This window comes from Helianthus annuus, chromosome 9 (assembly GCF_002127325.2).
Source record: "Helianthus annuus cultivar XRQ/B chromosome 9, HanXRQr2.0-SUNRISE, whole genome shotgun sequence".
NCBI lineage: Eukaryota > Viridiplantae > Streptophyta > Magnoliopsida > Asterales > Asteraceae > Helianthus > Helianthus annuus.
The window spans coordinates 73,036,305-73,055,838 of record NC_035441.2 but is presented as its reverse complement, the minus strand read 5'-3'; the positions used below and the strand labels follow the sequence as shown (position 1 = coordinate 73,055,838).

Here is a 19,534-nt window from a genome sequence, read left to right as displayed (position 1 = left end):
TTGATGATTTGTTGTATGTATGAGTTGTTGATTTGAGAAACTGTGTTTTTGATCATAGATGATTTGTTGTATGTATGAGTTGTTGATTTTGATGATTTGTTTTATGTATGAGTTGTTGATTTTATGTTGTCTTTCAGAAGTTAGGGCTTGGATTAGAGTTAGGAAATGATGAGTCGGTTCAAAAGAGAATAGGAGGTGTATTAACTGCAACAGTTTGTTAATTTTCCAATTATGTTATTGCCTTCGTGTTGAGTATTATTGAACTAGATCGCCATTTATACAGAAAGTTGCTAACAATATTCCTAATATATCTTATGTTGCTTACTAAACAGGGACCACAATATGTATGTACAAACCTATGGACATTCGTTTGCACTACTTGCAGTGGAATCCAGTAAGTACTTACATGTTTTTTTTAGAAACTAAGTGCATTAATGTGAAATTTTAGTTTGTATGTTAAGTATGTCGTTTAAAATTTCAGCTTATATTGCTTATAGAATTATGTTATCTATTCCGGTAACTGTCACGTCGGCTGAAAGAAGTTTTTCTCAAAATGGTTGAGCTGAAACTGGTAATATGTTTACTGCACATGTGCATACATGAAATAATTGATGTAATATATGTAACGTATGCAGGAAAAAAAATATTCGAAACTGCTCATGGATTGACAACAAGGACGTATTTGATTAATAGGCTGACTGATGAAAAATATCAGGGAAATGATGCACGAATAGGCGTTGAAACAGGAGGAGTGTTGAAAGATGGTTAGTAAATGGAAAGAAGATCAAGGTGTGAGGTTGTGAACTAATGCGAATGTTATATGTAGGTAGTTTGTGGATATGCAATTTATAAAGACAATTTGTTTGTTGTCTTGATGTCTTTTGATGGTAATATGTAGGTATTTTTTACGATAACGGTTAATATAAAAATTTTGAAGTATACGATGACTTATATGGTGGTTGATGGGTTAAAAATATAAATGATTGTTCATGTATATTGGTAATGTATAATGTATTACGGATGATAATGTTTGTTAATATATGATGTATTATGTTGTTTGGTAGAGGAAATATTGGTATTGCACATGTGCGAAGTTTAATATAACATATCATATTACGTATGTGGTACCATAGTACGTATGGGGTACCATATTGCATATGATGATGTGTATGTAAAGGAAAACGTATTATATGCAATTAAGATATTCATGTATGCACATGTGCATTGGTCGAAACAATAACAATATGTAGTGAAACATTAAACATGTATGCACATGTGCATTTTTCAAAACAGTAACCATGTTGGTAATATATGTTAGGTGGTCAATAATGAAATTACATACACTTCTGTCTAATAAGTAATTGATATCAAAGTATCATGATCGCAATCATAACCTATAAATACGTATACAGACAGTGCTACATGATTTTAAACAAAAAGAATAATGCTTAGAACTGTTTGTCATTATATATAGGATAATCAAGAATCATTGAATGTTTTATGACGTCTGGATGAATGTTTATGAGGTTGATCAGGTTCATATATATATATGCAGGGTCTTTCGCATCATCATCAACATCTTCATCAGTATCATTGGAATCAACATCCTCCCAACGGTTAAACGTAATGTTTATAATAGGCATGTATTCAGCATCAACATCGAGTATCCAATATGGTGTGCCATTAGGTGTAGAAGTCGTAGTTGTTCCTGTATAAAGAAAAAGAAAAACATATAATATTGTGATTAATATGGTATATGGTGTGTATACGCACGATGTATAAATGTTTAACAATTTTTTTGGTGATGAGTATGGGGTGTTGGTAATTTGATGCACATGTGCATAATTATGTGCTGATGGTTAATAGTTTATTTGTGGTGATTATGGATTGTTGGCAACATAATGCACACATGCAGAATTATGTAATGTATGGAAATAAAAGTACTGAATGTAAAAAACAGTGATTTGTTTAATGCTTATTAGTGATGAATATGGGGTGTTGGTAGTGTGATACACATGTATATGTTGGCAATGCACATGTGCATAATGTATACATTGCAATGTATAATAGGTGTGTTGAAAATAGAGGACATGTAGTTAAAACATAATGACATTAAAAACTATGCATCGATAAGTTTAGATGGTATGGTTTCAATGTTGAAAACGGTGCGAACATTATGAAAACAAACAAGAATTGATGAAGATAAATAACAGTGCGGGCTTACCAATTTGGGTTGACGTTACCCCAGTAAGTCTCAGGTTGAGGATGCACAAGAGGATCACCGTATACCTCTGAGGTTGAGGGACGCAAAATTCAATAAAGAAAAAAGTTTAACAACATAATCCAAAGTTCCAAAATTATAGAACAACCTTTGAACCTTGTGCCAACTCTCTTTGCAAGACCAAGCATATTTAGCGTGCCAATCACGTTCTTCTTTATTGTCTGTCAAGAATTACACATTTCTTAAGGTTCCGTTATAATCATTTTTGGAGGCATTAAGTGAAAGGGACATAACAAATTGCTGTAGTTGCTAGCTGCAATGAGGATGAGGACGAATACACACCTTTACAGCATTGTAATTATAGAAAATCGATGAAGCAGGGCATGCAAGATGGTATATCTGATCGACCTCAACCAACAATGGTTCTATGACATTTGAAACAGTGTATATAATATGATTACTTTATAAGTAATAAAGATCTTGTATCAATACAAAATCGTATGATTTATGTATATATTTTCAGAATAAGATTACAAGTTAGCACAACTTCAGAATCTCATATGTAGCAAGACAAATGTAATGCTTTGACTTTATGGTTAACTATGTTACAGAAAACTATATATGAACAGCTTTAGTTGATATGATCCCACAATTTAATGTCAATCCACAAGTTGCAAACTAGCTTAGAAGAATATGGGTTGAAAATGTGTATATCGCACATAAAACCTTGATTTATAAAAGTTATCCGTTTTGACCCGTTAACAACCCGCCCACTAAATGAAAATCGAAACTGTTACCATACATTACGTCACTTAAGTCGGGGTATTTCGTTATGTCATCTGTAATGTCCTGTTCTGTGGTTGAAGATGTGTAGGTAATCACACAAGACATTCCAGCTTTTGTTGATGCCTGTAGAGTTTATTCGGTTTGAATCCATTATTCATTGAAAAAATAGTTGTAAGCAATCGATATTGCAGACTATTGCAGACTGGATATGGCAAATGGTCAACCTGTAGGCCAATAACACTATCTTCCACTACTAAGCAGGCTTTCTCAGAAACACCTAGCATCAGGCAAGGTAAGAAAAACATTCAATCAAATGGAAGCACAAGTCCCGATTACATTATTAACAAAAAAAGTAATACAATAATGCACATGTGCATAAACTCAGATTTATTACTAAAAAAATATAATAATAAATAATAATACTAAATAATCAATAGCTTCTAACCTTTTTATTAAACATTTACATATTCGTCTTCCGTTGCACATGTGCAGCATGGTGTATTTATACAAAAATCACGTTCGACACTCGAATTGCATCAACAATTATCAGCTCACAGGCATTAGCAATTCTCAGTAGTTCGTCCTCGTCCCGGTTACATCAGCAATTTGTCTTCGTCCTTTCGATAGCTGTACACCATAAACCTCATATCGATTTTACCATTTGATATTCCAAAATTCATCGTATGTATAAAGTTAGTGCTCCAAATTCCGTATTGTATTCCATATTATTGCAGTAAAAAACGTAATCATAGATCATATATTCTTCATCCATTCGTAATCGAGTAGTCAATTCGTAATTAGGGCAACACGATCATAATCATTGAGGAGTGTAGCACGATTAGGGTTACAGTATGAACAATGGTAGGAGGAACGGTGGTGAGGAAGCACGACGGTGATTCTGGTCACCGTGACCAACGTAGACGGTGGTGATTCAGAATCTCTGGTCACTGGTACCAACTTAGGGTTACAGTACAAGTTATTGGAGAAGCGTGTTATTAGAGAAGTATAATATAATTACAAAATTGCCATGCGTTCACACTGGTTCTCGCGGTTCTCGCAATAAAGGGTGGTTCCTAACGGATTCTTCTCCTATATATATATATATATATATATATATATATATATATATATATATATATATATATATATAACGATTGACAGATGACCCCTAAAAAATTTCGCACCCCATGGAAAAAAATTCTGGGTCCGCCACTGGGTAGGGTAATTGAGTCAAATCAAGCAATTTTTATACGGGTATGAGGGTTGGGTTGAAACAACAATTCTTCAAAATTTGTACTAAACTTGTATTATTTCAAACTAGCAGGATGCCCATGCGATAATGCATGACAAACAATGGATAATGTGAAGTAGTATCTTTGGCGGGCTTTTGGCTACAATATTGAGGTCATATTTAGGGTTGTGCAACGGTTCCGGACCGGATTGAATTGGACCGAACCAAGAACCGTTACATGCTAAATATAAGACCCGGAACCGGACCGTTTAAAAATCGGTTCGGTTCAGAACCGGGTTAAACGGAATTGTCAGTTAAATATACACAAATTAATAAAAAAAAACAATCAAACCATTTAAAGCATATAACTAAGAGTTGCAACATTCAAAGTTCAAACGTGTTCTTGTTTGGATATGTACTTTTCAATTTAGTAACATTCTCCTAAAATAACATTTACAAATCTACACTTGTTTGTTTCCCAGTTGTTCTATGCAATAAACCGTTGTAACCTGTACCGACACCGATCAACCACATACCACATGGCTCTTAATAACAAACATGTACAACTAGTACAACCACATTCACAAGTGTTTTTTTTAATGTAAATACACATGTTTTTTGAATGTAACCATGATGCTAGTGGGCCTGTTAAATAAACCAAATTCAACTGGTGTGGTCAAGGCCCAGTTATAACAATACAACCTGTGTAGTCAACTATGTATTTTTCAAATTAAAAACTGATACACAACAATAAACTTGTTTAAAATTCTTAATAACAAAATGTACAACCCTAAAGTCTATATGTACAACCAAGTTGATTTGTAACTTTGACACTCGGTTATTCATCAAATATAACTAGCACCATACACATATGTACAACCAAGTTATATGTAGCACAAGATTATATGTAGACGCATAGTTTTGGTTCAGCAAGAAGTTTTTTATGTACAACAAGAGTTTATATCTAGAACATAGGTGTTTGTATAGCACCTGTACAACCAAGTTTATATCTAGAACAATTTTATATGTAGCACAAGTTTAGATGTACAACCAAGTTCCCTTGTAAGGGATAATTGCATATTTCCCCTTAAAAAAACTGTTTAATTGTGTATTTACCCAATTTAAAATTAAAATTGCATGTATCCCCTTCTTTAACTATTAAAATTGCATATATCCTCTTTCCTTACCTAATATAATTACAGATTTGCCCATTTTGATTTATTTTATTAAAAACAAGTTATATAATGACTTTTTTACCCTTATTTTTACTAAAACTTAAAAAAAATAAAAATTTGTTCATTTTTACTAGTCTTTGTGGATTTTTCACAATTCTTTAAAAAATACATATTTATTCATTTTTACTAAAACTTAAACACTGAAATAAGCCGCTAAACTAGTAAAAATCTACAAAAACTAGTAAAAATGAATAGATATGTATTTTTTTAAGTTTTAGTAAAAATAAGGGTAAAAAAAAGTCATTATATAACTTGTTTTTAATGAAATAAATCAAAATGGGTAACTTTGCAATTTTATTAGTTAAGGAAGGGGATATATGCGATTTTAATTTTAAGTTGGGTAAATACGCAATTAAGTAGGTTTTTAAGGGGAAATATGCAATTGTCCCTTCTTGTAACTATCACATCCGGCTATTCAACAAATTTATTATGACTATTTCTCTATCAAGTATCAGCAAAAGAAATAACTTTATACACAAACCAAGAACAGAAGGAACAATAGATAAATTACATTACAATCTAGCCACACAAGCTTGGGGAGTCTCGTTGATCCAAACGTGCGACCACTCTATCAAACAGCTGGCTGCTAAGGCGACCAGCTTTTTCCACTTCTTCTGTTATGTTATTACATAGGGTGATTTCCATGATATTACAAAACCACGAGAACCAGATTGAAATATCAAATTCTGTAACGAATCTATATTTTGAATATATACTTGAAGTTTCTAATGTACTATTTATATTATATTTCTTTAAGATTCAATACTATATTAAGATGTTTGATTCATGCCAAGCTGTTATGTGTCTATGTAGAGGATCATGTCTAAGTTTATAAATGGATGGGTTTCTATTTATTATATCTAACTCATAAAACTTAAATGATTAATTAAAGAGAAAATAATTATGGATCAACAAGTATATATCATCATTAATAAACTTAGACCATGTAAGTCATGGCCACCTGAATCAAGTGCGTACGAGGAACATTCAAAGTTGCACTCCCCCTCCTGCAGTTCTTCCTCATGAACGCGTAAAAATAATTGATGATCAACTTTTTAAGGAACCATGATTCTTTTTTAGCCCGAATATCTCCATGCCCCAGAAGATAAACCACCCCCGACTCCTTAGCCTTGTGTATGAAAGCAAGCTCGTTTTCAAGGCTTTGCTCCGGATCTAAGGTGGTTGCCATCTTCTCAGGCTCAGGCTCAGGCTCATTAGAAGTGCTTGCTTCTGGGATTGTAATGTCGGTTCCACTGACACCAAAATAGACGCTGCCATTTGGACCAACAAGAACGCTAGACGGGTCCTCCTCAAAATCAGAATCAACATCATCCCCTTCACTCTCTAATAATTTTTCTTGAGCTTCACGACGAATGAATTTTTCGAGGCTTTCAATCAGCAGCTGCTCGAATATTTGTTGGTTCTCTTTACGAACGTCTTTGTATCCATACCTGTAAATAACATGGATTTTGATAACTTTAAAACCTCATTTTCTTCTACATTTATCATATGTATGTACCTGGCAATGCAACGGAATATGTGGTAACTTTTGGAGCAGACGCGCCTAAACAAGAATCTCTCATCCTGAGGTACAGCAGGAACAGGGACATACTTTATGCACACAAAAATCACCATTGAATGGACAGCTGGCAGAGTAGTCAGAAAATGTCCAAATATCGCAGGCACCCCTTTCACAAGCTCATTGTAAACCAAGCCAATACCCGGAGCTCTCACAGTTCCAAGACTGGACCCCAAACCGCGTAATACATTCATTGACATCTTTTTCTTGACTTCTGTTTCGTACTTAAGTGTGCTACCGTAGTTCCAGATGCTCATTATAAGAAACAAAACTATACCAAACACCAATATGATCCAACTTCCATCCCCGATGCCACGTAACACTGATGAAAAGAATACCAACTCCAATCCGAGAAAAGTTAAAGAAAATAGGACGACGATAATTATGTTAATCTGCCATATAAGAAGCATCACTAGGATAACTAAGAAAGTAGTCATCATCATTATTCCAAGCTCAGCAATACCTGTATATGTTGTGCAAATCTTCATTAAATTCGATCGTCATGTTTGGTTGGTTGACATAAAGAGATCAAGTGATCATTCAAGTATACTGTTTTTGTTTGGCGTGCTTTAGTATATATATGAATGCAAAAAATGGTTGAGCCATGCTAAAAATGTTCTTTAATGTAAATAAAAATCAGAGTAAATTACGATTTTCGTCCTTCTGGTTTTGTCAAATTCTCGGCTTCACTCAGTTTTTTTTGCCTAGGACACTTTGTGGTTACGTCATGGTTATTAATAATGAATAGCAGACGATAGCGACAAGCTACCTGTACGCTACGTAGCGATAGCCATGAAATAGCGAGCGCTATTTTATGTTAGCGATACACTCGAAAATAATTTAAGAAATATTTTATATGTGTATTTTATTAAAAATACGCTATTTTCATATGTATATTAAAAAACGAAAATCCTGCTATCTTATAGGCATATATTATCGCTATTTATATTAAAACAAAAAAAACCTATAATCCCGCTATTTTCATGCTATGGAGGCGCCAAAATCATTTTGCAACCTATTGACACATCGCCACGCTAAACGCTATAGCGAGGGCAATTAACAAAACTGGGTTACGTTTTTTTGTCATTTCAGTCCATGACATGCAGTTCAATTTTTCTGTCCGACAGAAGGGTATTTAAGTCATTTTACCTATAGAAGTTCTATAGGTAAAATGACTGAAATACCCTTCTATCTGACAGAAAAATTGAACCAGTGTAAGCGTGCATCTGATTTAAGTTGTTTATATATAAACTTACTAAAACAATATAAATAAATAACAAAAATACACAAACTAAAAGATCAAGAAACATGGGAGATTGCGTTAGATATTGAAGGGGAAGTTGAAAAAGAGTACCATATGCATTCCCTATCTCATTGGCATTTGCAATGGTGCAGACAAGTATCACAGCAGAGGCCATGAGAAACCGGTTAATGGTAGGTATATAGATCTGACCCATGAACTTGCGTGATGTATGCACAATTTTCAGGCGAGGAAAGCAACCGAGGGCTGTTGACTGTTTGATACAAGAGAAAGTTGCTGTCGTCATTGTTCTACTAGCGATCAGTGCAGCTATATTAGCAATTAGAAACACCAGCCAAAAAGCACCATCTGCAAACACAACATTAAAGAATATACAATACCATTAGCCATGCACAGACGGGTTCGGGTAACAAAATGGATCGAGTCAAACAGCAGGTCAAAACAGGTAATTTTAAAAATAGTCATTTAAATACACTTGGGGTCACTTCCGACCGGTTCAACCCATTTGAGAATCTGACATGTTACATTTTTACCTAATTTTCGAAGTTTACACGTTCGACCTTTTGTGATGTAACACAGCAAAAAATTGACCATTCATAAGAAAATGAGTTAAGATTGCGCCACGATAATAATCTGTAATTAAGGATGTTAGATACACAGGAGGCTCACAAGGGATGGAGGAAAAGAAAGCCTGTGTTGCATCACCACCATTATCCAATAGGTATGCGGCTTGACCCATGTAACCCAGCATAAGGCAGGGAAGTACAAGAAAAACAAAAGTAATCTGCACAATATTAGCTGTAAGAAATATGTAATTATAATGTTATCTACATATTTGTGGTATGTTACCAGGCTACCGCTTTACCTGGACTGTTCTCACAGGAAAATAGCAAAGATCCGCAAACATTGCTTCTGAACCTGCATTTATACCATATATAATGAACATCGATAATTACAATACGCCCTCATGTATGAGGCTTTCTTTCTTTTGAAACGAATAATTTCTAACGTTTAAACATTATTTTTTAAATGTTAAAGAAGTGGAGATTCAAAATCTACATAAGTAATTACCGGTTGCACATAAAAGGCATCCGCCCAACGAGTACCACGCTTTATATGAATTGCGTTTGAAGTAGTAATAGATGTGCGCAGGATTAAAAGCTTGCACAACACTGCTGTCATGTTTCACAAGATTGTAGATGCCGATCCCCCCAAGAGAGCAAAACCATATAAATAACGCGGGGCCAATAACAAGCCCAACTTTACTCGTTCCATATTTTTGTACACTGAACAAAATGATAAGATATGCTACCGAAATCATCACTACATGATCTGCAATACATACAAACAAGATATTAGAACCGGTTAGAAGGGAAAATGTGAGGTTCCATCCAAAAATGCAAGGACAAAATAAACATATTTTTTTAGTAACTAAACATGTATGCCTGAAAGCAGTGGCGAAGCTTGAAAATTTCCACCGGGGGGTCGGAAGTCACCGGGCCTAAAAATTCTATATAAGTAATTTTTTTTATAAAACCGGGGGGTCGAAAACGTATATACCTAAAAAATCCTATACGAAACGTACATACATAACACTACTGAGCGAAAAGTTCGGGGGGTCGTGCCCCCCCCCCCCCAGCCCCTTGAAAGCTGCGCCTCTGCCTGAAAGTCAAAGAATTTATAGCTAAGAGTATGAGCCATAATCTTGAATGTCCTGATGAGATATATTGCTTTTTTCTTATAATGTTTGTTGTTAGCATAATTTATAATTTTATAGGGAAAAGCATGGATATATTTTCTGCTACTACGCTCCTAATGTATAGACTAAAAAAAAGAAGAAACGATCACATTTCGGAATTAGTTGTAAATTATCGTCCGTCTAAGCATTACATGTAGGATCATGTCACCTTGCTCAACCGTAGGAACTCCAACCTTTAAACCACGAACAGCGGATATTACTGCAAGAAGAAAATAATAAGTAAACATTTTAAAACAAGAATGACTTCTTGAGCTTGATCGTTTTTTTTTTTTTTAAAAAAAAAAAAAGTGTTTAAAATACGGAAAAGGAAACCTGACATTGCGGGTGTAACAACCCCATCAGCTATGACCATGGAGGTACCAGCAAGAACCATCCCTAAAACAAGTTTTTTGAGAGCCAAAGAAGTTTCAAGGTACTCTTTTATTTTCAATGATCTCTCAAGTTCCGCAGATGGCACCTTCAGTCTGAAGCTTGATATGCGTGTATCCGAAGCTAGCTGATTTGGCAGAAGACTCACCTTAGCATGCCTACATATTAGTGAGTATAAAGCAAATGTACCACCTGCAACATAAATAAGTAAATGGTTTGGATATGCCACCTCTATCTGTGAACTTTTGGATTAAAATGGAAAGAAACTATATATAGTAGGCAAAACATACCTTCGCCATCATCATTTGCTAGAAGAACAATGAGTATGTACTTGATGAATGGGATCAAAATTAATGTATATAAAACAAGAGATAAAGCTCCAATGATATCTTCATTTCCTTCAACTGGAGCCCTGCTGAACATCACACTGAAGGTATAGAGTGGACTTGTTCCAACATCCCCAAAAACAACACCGAGCGTCTGACAAACCAGAAAAATACTCTTCCCAAAACTAGCATCCTGCAAATATGTTTGGGATTCAGAGTACAAATAATGATCATCTCCCTTCATCTTCAACCTCGCCCCTTTAAACTTGCGTTACTATTGATTTCCTCACATATGTTGTGGTTAAATAAGCATTTACATATAATCAACATACATCAAAATTACCAGGACAAAGCACCAAAGCTACAAGTACCAAGCCAAAAAAATAAAAATAAAATAAAAAATAAAAAATAAAATTTTAAAGGAGCAAAAAGAAACAATCAAACAGTCTTATTGGGAAAAGGAGTGAACTAAACAGTAAATACAAAGTGAACTTTCAATGAAAGAAACTCAACAAAGTATGATAGTCACAGACTTGCAAAATTTGTTGAACCAAAAATAGAAAGAATCTATAATCATCATGAAACTGACATCATCATCATCATACTCAGTAAATCTCATCAATAGCAAAGCTAAGGTAGGGTCTGAGGAAGGGTAAGATGTAGACAACCTTAGCTCTACCTTGTAGGAATAGAGAGGTTGCTTCCAGACCCCTGGCTCGATAGTAGTTTTGGATCAAGCCTTGGACATAAGACACATAACACTCAACAATCGGGACAAAGGCCGATTAGTGCATGTACCCTTTTGTCTTTCGGCTAACAACACCACCACATGATGCATGATTAACAGTCCGCCGCTTTTAATGTTAAAATTAGTGCAATTTCACTTCCCCCCTCCCCCTCTCGAAGGCCCACACATATATCCACACACCGCAAGCGGGGCGTTGAAATTAGTGCAATTTCATGAAACTATATGCACAATATCCTTTTTTTATGTAATGTACAATTTTGATATAAAAATGAAAAATCATACTTCGAAATCAATCCTCTGAGCGCCAGGAACTTCAAGAGCTTCAACACCGAACGAATCAATATTTGGGCCAGTGCGAATCAACTTCTGGTACAAACTATCTTCTTCATCCGAATCCATATCATTATGCAACATGATATCATCTCCATCACGACCATCATTGTCCTCGAAATCGACCTCTGAATCTTCCTCGTTCTGAAACACCCATCGACGAGACTCCATTGAACTCATTCCTCCATTTCGCCTATGTGTAATCCCTCTTTCGGATCTGAATTCAGCCATATTTAATTCTGTTTGTGAGTGGAATCAAGGATGACGATCCGGTTGCTGTTGGTGATTCATTTGTTGTGAAGAACTGGATCAGATTGAAACCCTAAAGAGAAGATTGCAGAAAGAGTGAGATTTGTGAGGAATGAACATAACTAACTGATAGATTGTTGGTTCTGCTTTAGTAACGGTTTTTTCTTGTCGTTTGGTTTCTTTTGAACAAGCCATATGCCCATAGGCCATAACATGTTTTTTTTTTTTTTATATTTTGATTGAATGTAATACTTTTAATAAGCATTTGGGTAAATATCATAAAAAACCAACATACTTCTAGTTTTTTCTCACAAAAATCCCTTAACTTTTATTTTACACATTAAAATCCCTCAACTTGATATTTTTGAACATAACTATGAAATTTTCTAAAAAAAAAAATTGCAACCTGTTGAACCGGTTAAGTATCTTCTTTTAGCTTATAGGCATTCTGAATCAAAGAAGCCATGGTAAAGCTTTCTAAGGGCATGTTTGGCTAAGCTTTTTGAAACAACTTATTGACTTATTGGCTTTTTGAAAAGTTATAAGCTCTAAAAAGTCTGTTTAGCAATGAAGTGTATGTGAGGGGGAAAATGACTTTTCCAAAAAGTCACTAAATCCTGACTTTTCCAAAAAGTCATAAGCCCCTTTAAAAAGCTAAGCCAAACATGCCCTAAGATTTAGTGTTAATTCGAAAATTCAAATGCAGACGGACCAAATCAACTCAACCCCTCGTCACCGGCGCTCCATATTAATTATCCGATCACACACAACAGTCTTCAGAAGACACTTCAATCTCTTTCTCTAGCAATCAACTGATCTTAGAGTTTATGAGAGAGAAAGAAACAATCACAGACGACCACGCGTAATGGGGAGCTAAATAATCAGAATCGAAAATTGAAGATTGAAGCAAAAAAAATGACGAATTTAAGCGGGTCCAAAACATGTCCACAGAAACCTCAACCCAATCGAGCAACTAAAAATCACCCTGATGAATAAAAGTTTATCAGAAATTGAATAATCAGTGCTCGAGCAAAACTTTACAAGAGATCGAAACGCAAATCGGAGAGCCAAAAATCACTAACGCTATATTCCCGAGTTAACTTAATGAGGGATAAGAAAAGAAAGTAAAAGTGAGAAAGGAAAAAAAAGATGTTTTTCCCACCATTTCCTCCCAAATCAGAAGGAAAGCAAAACTAAAGAATTTAGCCTAGTTTTTCTTTTCTTTCATTTCTTTTTCTTTTCCTTCTTTAAGTGAAACTCGGGAACACGACATGTTTTATTTTCCTTTCTTTTCCTTCCTTAAATGAAACTCTAGAATACAAAATATTTTTAGAGTGAATTTCAAGTTTTGTCCTTTATCTTTATAACTAATTTCAACCGGTGTCCTTTGTCTTTAAAATTGACAAATTTTGTACTTTATGTTTCCAAATCTTACACGTTATGTCCTTTAGGCCTAACCAAATTAAGTTTTTATGTTAAGTGGAGGGCAAATTGGTCTTTTATTTAATTATTAAAAAGCCCATTCTAATGATTTTAATAATTAAAATAAAAAGAATTAAATATATCTATCTAAACACCCACACTCTTCCATCTCTAAAACAAGACACACTCTCTCTACTCTATCTCTCTACATATATTAGGAGACTGCCAGAATCAATACATATGCATCATCATCCTAATCATCCACTCAACTTCATCCTCTTGTTTCAACACATATGCATCATCATATTCATACCCAACTTCATCCTCCTGTTTCAAACAAATATACATTATCATCCACCCTAACCTTAGCTCATTAAAAAAACTGCGCATCCACCTGCAAACTCTGGCCATAGTCGATTCCGGCGAAGCTGAAGTCTGGAACGTCGTCCAGATATACGAATATAATTGAGATGGATTTGATTTTTCGTCTGGAATAATCTGATTTTGATTCCGATTCGGATGATAACTGAGGTGGGTTTGAATTAGAGTTTTGAAATTGGGGGTTTTTTATTTGTGGGTTTCGAAACTGGTTCCTCATTTCGGTGGAGTGTTGGGGAAGTTAGTAGCAAAAGCCTTTAATGATATCGAAGTCTATTCGTCTTCGAATGAAGCAGGCGATGCTGGAAATTCTTCTAGAACGTGCTAGAGATGTTTCAGCTTTTACTCGAAGTCGAGTGTTACAAGTATGGGCGGAGCTCTGCGAAGAACATTCTGTAACTATTGGTTTATGGAATGAAGTTGCTGTAGTAGCTGCTGGACGGTTGGAAGATAAGAGTGCGATAGTGAGAAAATCTGCACTGAGTTTGTTAATTATGATGCTGAGGTGGGTTTAAATTAGAGTTTTGATTTGGTGTTCTTTATTTGTGGGTTTTAAAATGGGGGTTGCTTCTTCTTTGTCAATTTTGTAGGGGTGGTCTGCTGGATATATAGAGAGAGGGGGTAGATATAGAGAGAGTGTGTGTGACTTTATATACATAAAATATAATTTATTTTGTTATAATTATTATAATGATTTTGTTAAATTAATTAAATAAAAAGACAAATTTGCCCTTCACTTAACATAAAAATTTAACTTGGTTAGGCCTAAAGGACATAACATGTAAGATTTGGAAACATAAAGTACAAAATTTGTCAATTTTAAAGACAAAGGACACCGGCTGAAATTAGGTATAAAGATAAAGCACAAAATTTGAAATTTACTCATATTTTTACTTTCCTTTTGTTTCTTTTCCTTTCCTTCCGTTAGTGAACTCTGGAACATAGTGTAAAGGTCCTAACGGTTGAGTTTGATTAACCCTCTGTTTTCTTGTTAACGAAAATCGAACCCCAATTAGAAACCCATGTCGATTGCCCTCGATGTTCGTCCCTTGTGTATGTGTACTCACAGTCCACGTGTATCTTCCTCTTCTCCTATTTTATTTGAGGTCAATCGTTTATTTGAGGTCAATCGATGCTATTTAAGGATGCTATTCAAGGTCTGAATTGAAGATGAAGAACGAAATCATTGACAGCAAGGTCAAGAGACAAATTAGAGTTTGGGAAGGGGAGTAAATGGTGAAAGGAACTATCATCATCTACGCAACACTTTTCTAACCATTGATTAGGTTTGAAGCATTTCTTTGTAGCAGTTCATCTAAAAAATTGTAACCGGTTCAACAGGTTACAAGTTTTTATTTTAGAAAATTTCATGATTATGTTCGAAAATACTAAGTTGAGGGATTTTAACGTGCAAAAGATAAGTATAGGGATTTTTGTGAGAAAAAACAAAATGTAGGTTGGTTTTTTTATGATATTTGCTCTAAGCATTATATATTATAAATTAGCAACTTTTTGTTGCACTATGTGTAGTACTTCATGTTTGGGGAGTGTTTCAAAAAATATTTTGATTTTTCATTTTTAATCCAAATATTTTCATATTTTGTATTTTAACCCTTGTAAGTTTTTCCCTTTTAACCCAAACTTTTCTATCTTTTATAATTTTAAACAACACTTTATTATTTACAACTTTAGCCCCCCATACTTTTTATCTTTTGCAATTTTTTCGTTTTACGTTTCATTCTAAATTTTGCGAGTTAACATGTCGTAGCGTGCATGTAAGGTTCAACGTTTTTTGCTCTATTTTTTCATATTTTACAGACCCGTCGCAACGTGTCCATTTTTTCCCTTTTGACAAGTTCGCCACAACGGACGGGTCCTAGATCGACTAAGTTATTATTTTCTACGTTTTACGTTTCTGGTTAATTTCTTCGAATTAATACACTATAACGGGTGTGCGTGGTTCAACGATTTTAAGTTTGCTTTTCGTTCAGTGTAATTTTCCCATTTTATCTATTTTATTTTTACGATGTTGAGAGTCGATGCCGTTGTGGCATTGGTGCTACTTGGCACGGTTTTACTAACGTTTTTAACCTATTAAATTTTTTACTAATATTTTGTTTCGGTTTACCCCTATACTCCTTTACTTAAAAACTATTTTTTACGTGCATATTTTATGTACGGGTATGTATAAATATGATTTATTCTACATTCCGACGTAAACTTTTTTTATAGACGAGTCAGATCAAATATAATACGTTTTTGTTTAAAGACATCATTTTTACGTGCATATTTTTATGTACGTTTCGGTATAAATTCAAGTTGTTCTGCGTTTCGACGTAAATTTTTTTTGGGACATAATTCAGGTCAAATATAATATGTTTTCGTGTTTATTTTATATATGTTTCGTAAAGTTTGTTTCGAACCGAGTGGAATCAAATTATGGTTTTTTTTCTCCCTTTTTTTTGAAAGCTCTAATTAATCCCTTTCGATTACATGTGCAGATTTTCCTTCATACCCGTTACGTTTTCTATGTATGAGTTGGGTCACATATAATATGTTATGATTGTTCGATATGAATTTGATTTACTTTACGTTTGATCCAATCACAATGCTTATACAGGTTACACTGAGTTCAACTGGATACGACGAATGTGTGTTTTCATATGGTTAATGCATCATATAACGTTTGGACTAATCCATTCAATGTTTACGATGTAACCGCGCCGCAATGTGGGCGGGTCTTAATCCTAGTTTAGGTAACTTTACTTTATTTTCTTTACCCAAAAAAAAACTTTACTTTATTTAATATACATATAATATTCTAATTCTAATAGGTTGATTTGATTAGAATATTCATATTTGAGCCTCCATTTTTATTCACTTCATTTTCAAAATTGATTTTTTTTGTTGTGCTTGTTTATTTGAATATCCATATTTATTTTCAAAACTTAAGGTTTAATAAATAGTGATTCTCCAAATATATTATTTTCATAAATTTTTAAAAATATTTATAAAAAAAAGTGAATTGTCATTTTCAACCCAGTAATATGATGAAAATTGCAACTTTCATTCAGTAAAAACCTGAATGAGTGAAGCCATATACAATCTCCAATGTAACAATTTTACCAAATGGCTTCCTGAATTGTAATTATCAACTTCTGTTTTTTATAATATAAAAAGTAAATTGTCAAAATCATCCATAAAAAGTAAATTGTCAAAATCATTTTTGAGGTTTAGGTATTTTTGTCATTTTCATCCAAAACAATCTTTTTAGAGCATTCACATCCTACCCACCAAAATCAGTGAGAAGAGGTTTTCATATTATAAAAGGTATAAAAAGTCATTGTGAGTATAAGAGAGAGAAAATGTTATTGTTCATCTGTATATTTGAAGGAACACTATTCACCCTTTATATTTTTTTTAATATATTTTAAAAGTGGTTGTGAATGAAAGTGGGAGAAAAGATAATAATAAAAGTATAAAAATATTATTTAATTGAAAAAAGAGAGAAAACATAGTTGTTTTAGTGTAATTATAAGGTAAAAAATGATGGATAGGATGTGAATGCTCTTATACTATATAATCCTTTAAAGATTTTTGTCATTTTCATTCAAACGTCAAATTTTTTTTGCCAAAATTATTCCTAAGATTTGGAATTTTTTTGTCATTTTCATCCAAACGTCAGACTTTTTTTGCCAAAATTGTCCCTATGATTTGGGATTTTTTTTGTCATTTTCATTCAAATGTTTAATAGAAAAAATAAAGCAAATTAGACTTTTGGATGAAAATAATAAAAAATCTCAAACGTGGACTTTATGATACAAAAAGTTGTTTTGAATAAAAATAGCAAATATAGCCGAACCTCGTAAACGATTTTGGCAATTTACTCTAATATAAATTATAAACACTCTAATATTGAAACAAAATTAAAGAATAACTGCAAGACACCATGCATTTAACAAGTTAATCTCCATTAAAAGATAGAATCCATGACCATACAATATTTTTGATAAACTTAAGCCCTTTCCCCTCTGATCCTCCTGGCTAGCTGCATATCTTTTGGCATAATTGTAACTCTTTTAGCATGAATCGCACACAGATTCGTATCTTCAAATAACCCTACCAAATACGCCTCTGACGCCTCTTGCAGCGCAGCAACCGCACTACTCTGAAACCTCAAATCGGTTTTAAAATCCTGTGCGATTTCTCTCACTAGCCGTTGAAACGGAAGCTTTCGGATCAACAACTCCGTACTCTTCTGGTACTTCCGGATCTCTCGTAGCGCCACCGTTCCTGGCCTGAATCTGTGCGGCTTCTTCACTCCTCCAGTCGCCGGAGCCGATTTCCGAGCGGCTTTTGTTGCCAATTGCTTTCTCGGTGCTTTTCCACCGGTTGATTTGCGAGCAGTTTGCTTTGTTCTTGCCATTTTTGGAGAAGGTTTTTTCAGGGTTTGGAAAAAATGTGTGATGTGATGGACGATTGGGAGATTTGGTATTTATTAGGGATTGTGATTTGCCTACGTGTTTGAACTTTTGGGGGAAATTTGAGCGCTAGAGGAGATGGACCGTTGGATTATAGAGAAAGAAAGGGACGGCTACGATTAAATGTTGCGAGAATTCCCGGATAACTATCCGTGTGCTTTTTCAAGATCTTCTTGTTTGAATTTTAACAGGCCGTTGACTTGGTTATTGTATAAAAAAGTAGAAATGTATAAAAAGTATAGAGAATTTGTATAAAGATTGAGGTAGAATTGTATAAAAAAGTGTAGAGAATGGAGGGGGGTATTTATAGATTTAATTTATAAATTTGGAAATTATTTTTTTTAAATTGTTACCGTTCAGCGGTAACATTTTGAATTAATCACCTGGATCATGTCGAAGTCAGCTCGTTACCATGCTGAAGCGCCCCTCCGTAAATCGCTGGGTGTGGGGGTGGTGGCGCCAGTAGGCGTTATCGAGGCTGAGGTGGCTATGGTGGCGCCTCCACACCCTCCGACCTTATTATTGTTATCATTATAATTATTATTATTATTAAATCAATTCCGCTTCAATAATGTTTTTTACCGTTTTCAATTAGTTATTCTTTTCTATGATAAACCTTTGTAAGTGAGATAGATATAAAGATAAATATGTAGATGAAGAATAAGTGATGTTAAACAAATTTAAAATAATATTAGTGAAAGGTGATATTTAGCTAAGTAGATATAGTTGAAAAATCATCTTTCAAACCCTTTTTTGAGAAACCAATAAGTTAATGGTTGAGAATGAAAACCCTACTAAAAAGTTGTTACAATAGAATGTGTATAAAGATTGAGCTAGAATTGCATAAAAAGTGTAGAGAATGTGGGGGGTATTTATAGATTTAATTTATAAATTTGGAAATTATTTTTTTTTTTTAAATTGTTACCTTTCAACGGTAACATTTTGAATTGATCATTTCGATCATGTCGAAGTTAGCTCGTTACCATGCTGAAGCGCCCCTCCGTAAATCGCTGGGTGTGGGGGTGGTGGCGCCATCAGGTGCTATCGAGGCTGAGGTGGCTATGGTGGCGCCTCCACACCCTCCGGCCTTATTATTATTATTATTATTATTATTATTATTATTATTATTATTATTATTATTATTATTATTATTATTATT

At 34.1% G+C, this 19,534-nt stretch overlaps 2 protein-coding genes across 2 annotated transcripts; both read right to left on the bottom strand.

The window, feature by feature from the left end:
• Positions 1 to 6,379: 6,379 nt before the first annotated feature.
• On the bottom strand, positions 6,380 to 12,259 carry LOC110877917 (potassium transporter 7-like). Its single transcript, XM_035977384.1, has 10 exons — positions 11,798 to 12,259; positions 10,732 to 10,960; positions 10,385 to 10,633; positions 10,221 to 10,271; positions 9,385 to 9,645; positions 9,179 to 9,231; positions 8,983 to 9,097; positions 8,407 to 8,661; positions 6,993 to 7,515; positions 6,380 to 6,924 (listed from the first exon to the last, which is right to left on the bottom strand). The coding sequence occupies exons 1-10, from the start codon at positions 12,074 to 12,076 to the stop codon at positions 6,411 to 6,413; spliced, it is 2,529 nt and encodes an 842-aa protein (XP_035833277.1). The 5' UTR covers positions 12,077 to 12,259; the 3' UTR covers positions 6,380 to 6,410.
• A 5,561-nt stretch (positions 12,260 to 17,820) lies between these two features.
• Positions 17,821 to 18,373, bottom strand: LOC110877918 (histone H3.2). Its single transcript, XM_022126143.1, has one exon. The coding sequence runs from the start codon at positions 18,318 to 18,320 to the stop codon at positions 17,910 to 17,912; it is 411 nt and encodes a 136-aa protein (XP_021981835.1). The 5' UTR covers positions 18,321 to 18,373; the 3' UTR covers positions 17,821 to 17,909.
• Positions 18,374 to 19,534: the final 1,161 nt, after the last annotated feature.

What these genes read in the sequence shown, in the direction of transcription:
- LOC110877917 (XM_035977384.1), bottom strand. Translation starts at nt 12,076, where the DNA reads ATGGCTGAATTCAGATCCGAAAGAGGGATTACACATAGGCGAAATGGA. An exon ending in CTCAGAGGATTGATTTCGAA is followed by an intron (nt 10,961 to 11,797) that starts GTATGATTTTTC and finishes ACATATTTGCAG; the next exon opens with GATGCTAGTTTTGGGAAGAG. An exon ending in TGTTACACCCGCAATGTCAG is followed by an intron (nt 10,272 to 10,384) that starts GTTTCCTTTTCC and finishes TTCTTCTTGCAG; the next exon opens with TAATATCCGCTGTTCGTGGT.
- LOC110877918 (XM_022126143.1), bottom strand. Translation starts at nt 18,320, where the DNA reads ATGGCAAGAACAAAGCAAACTGCTCGCAAATCAACCGGTGGAAAAGCA.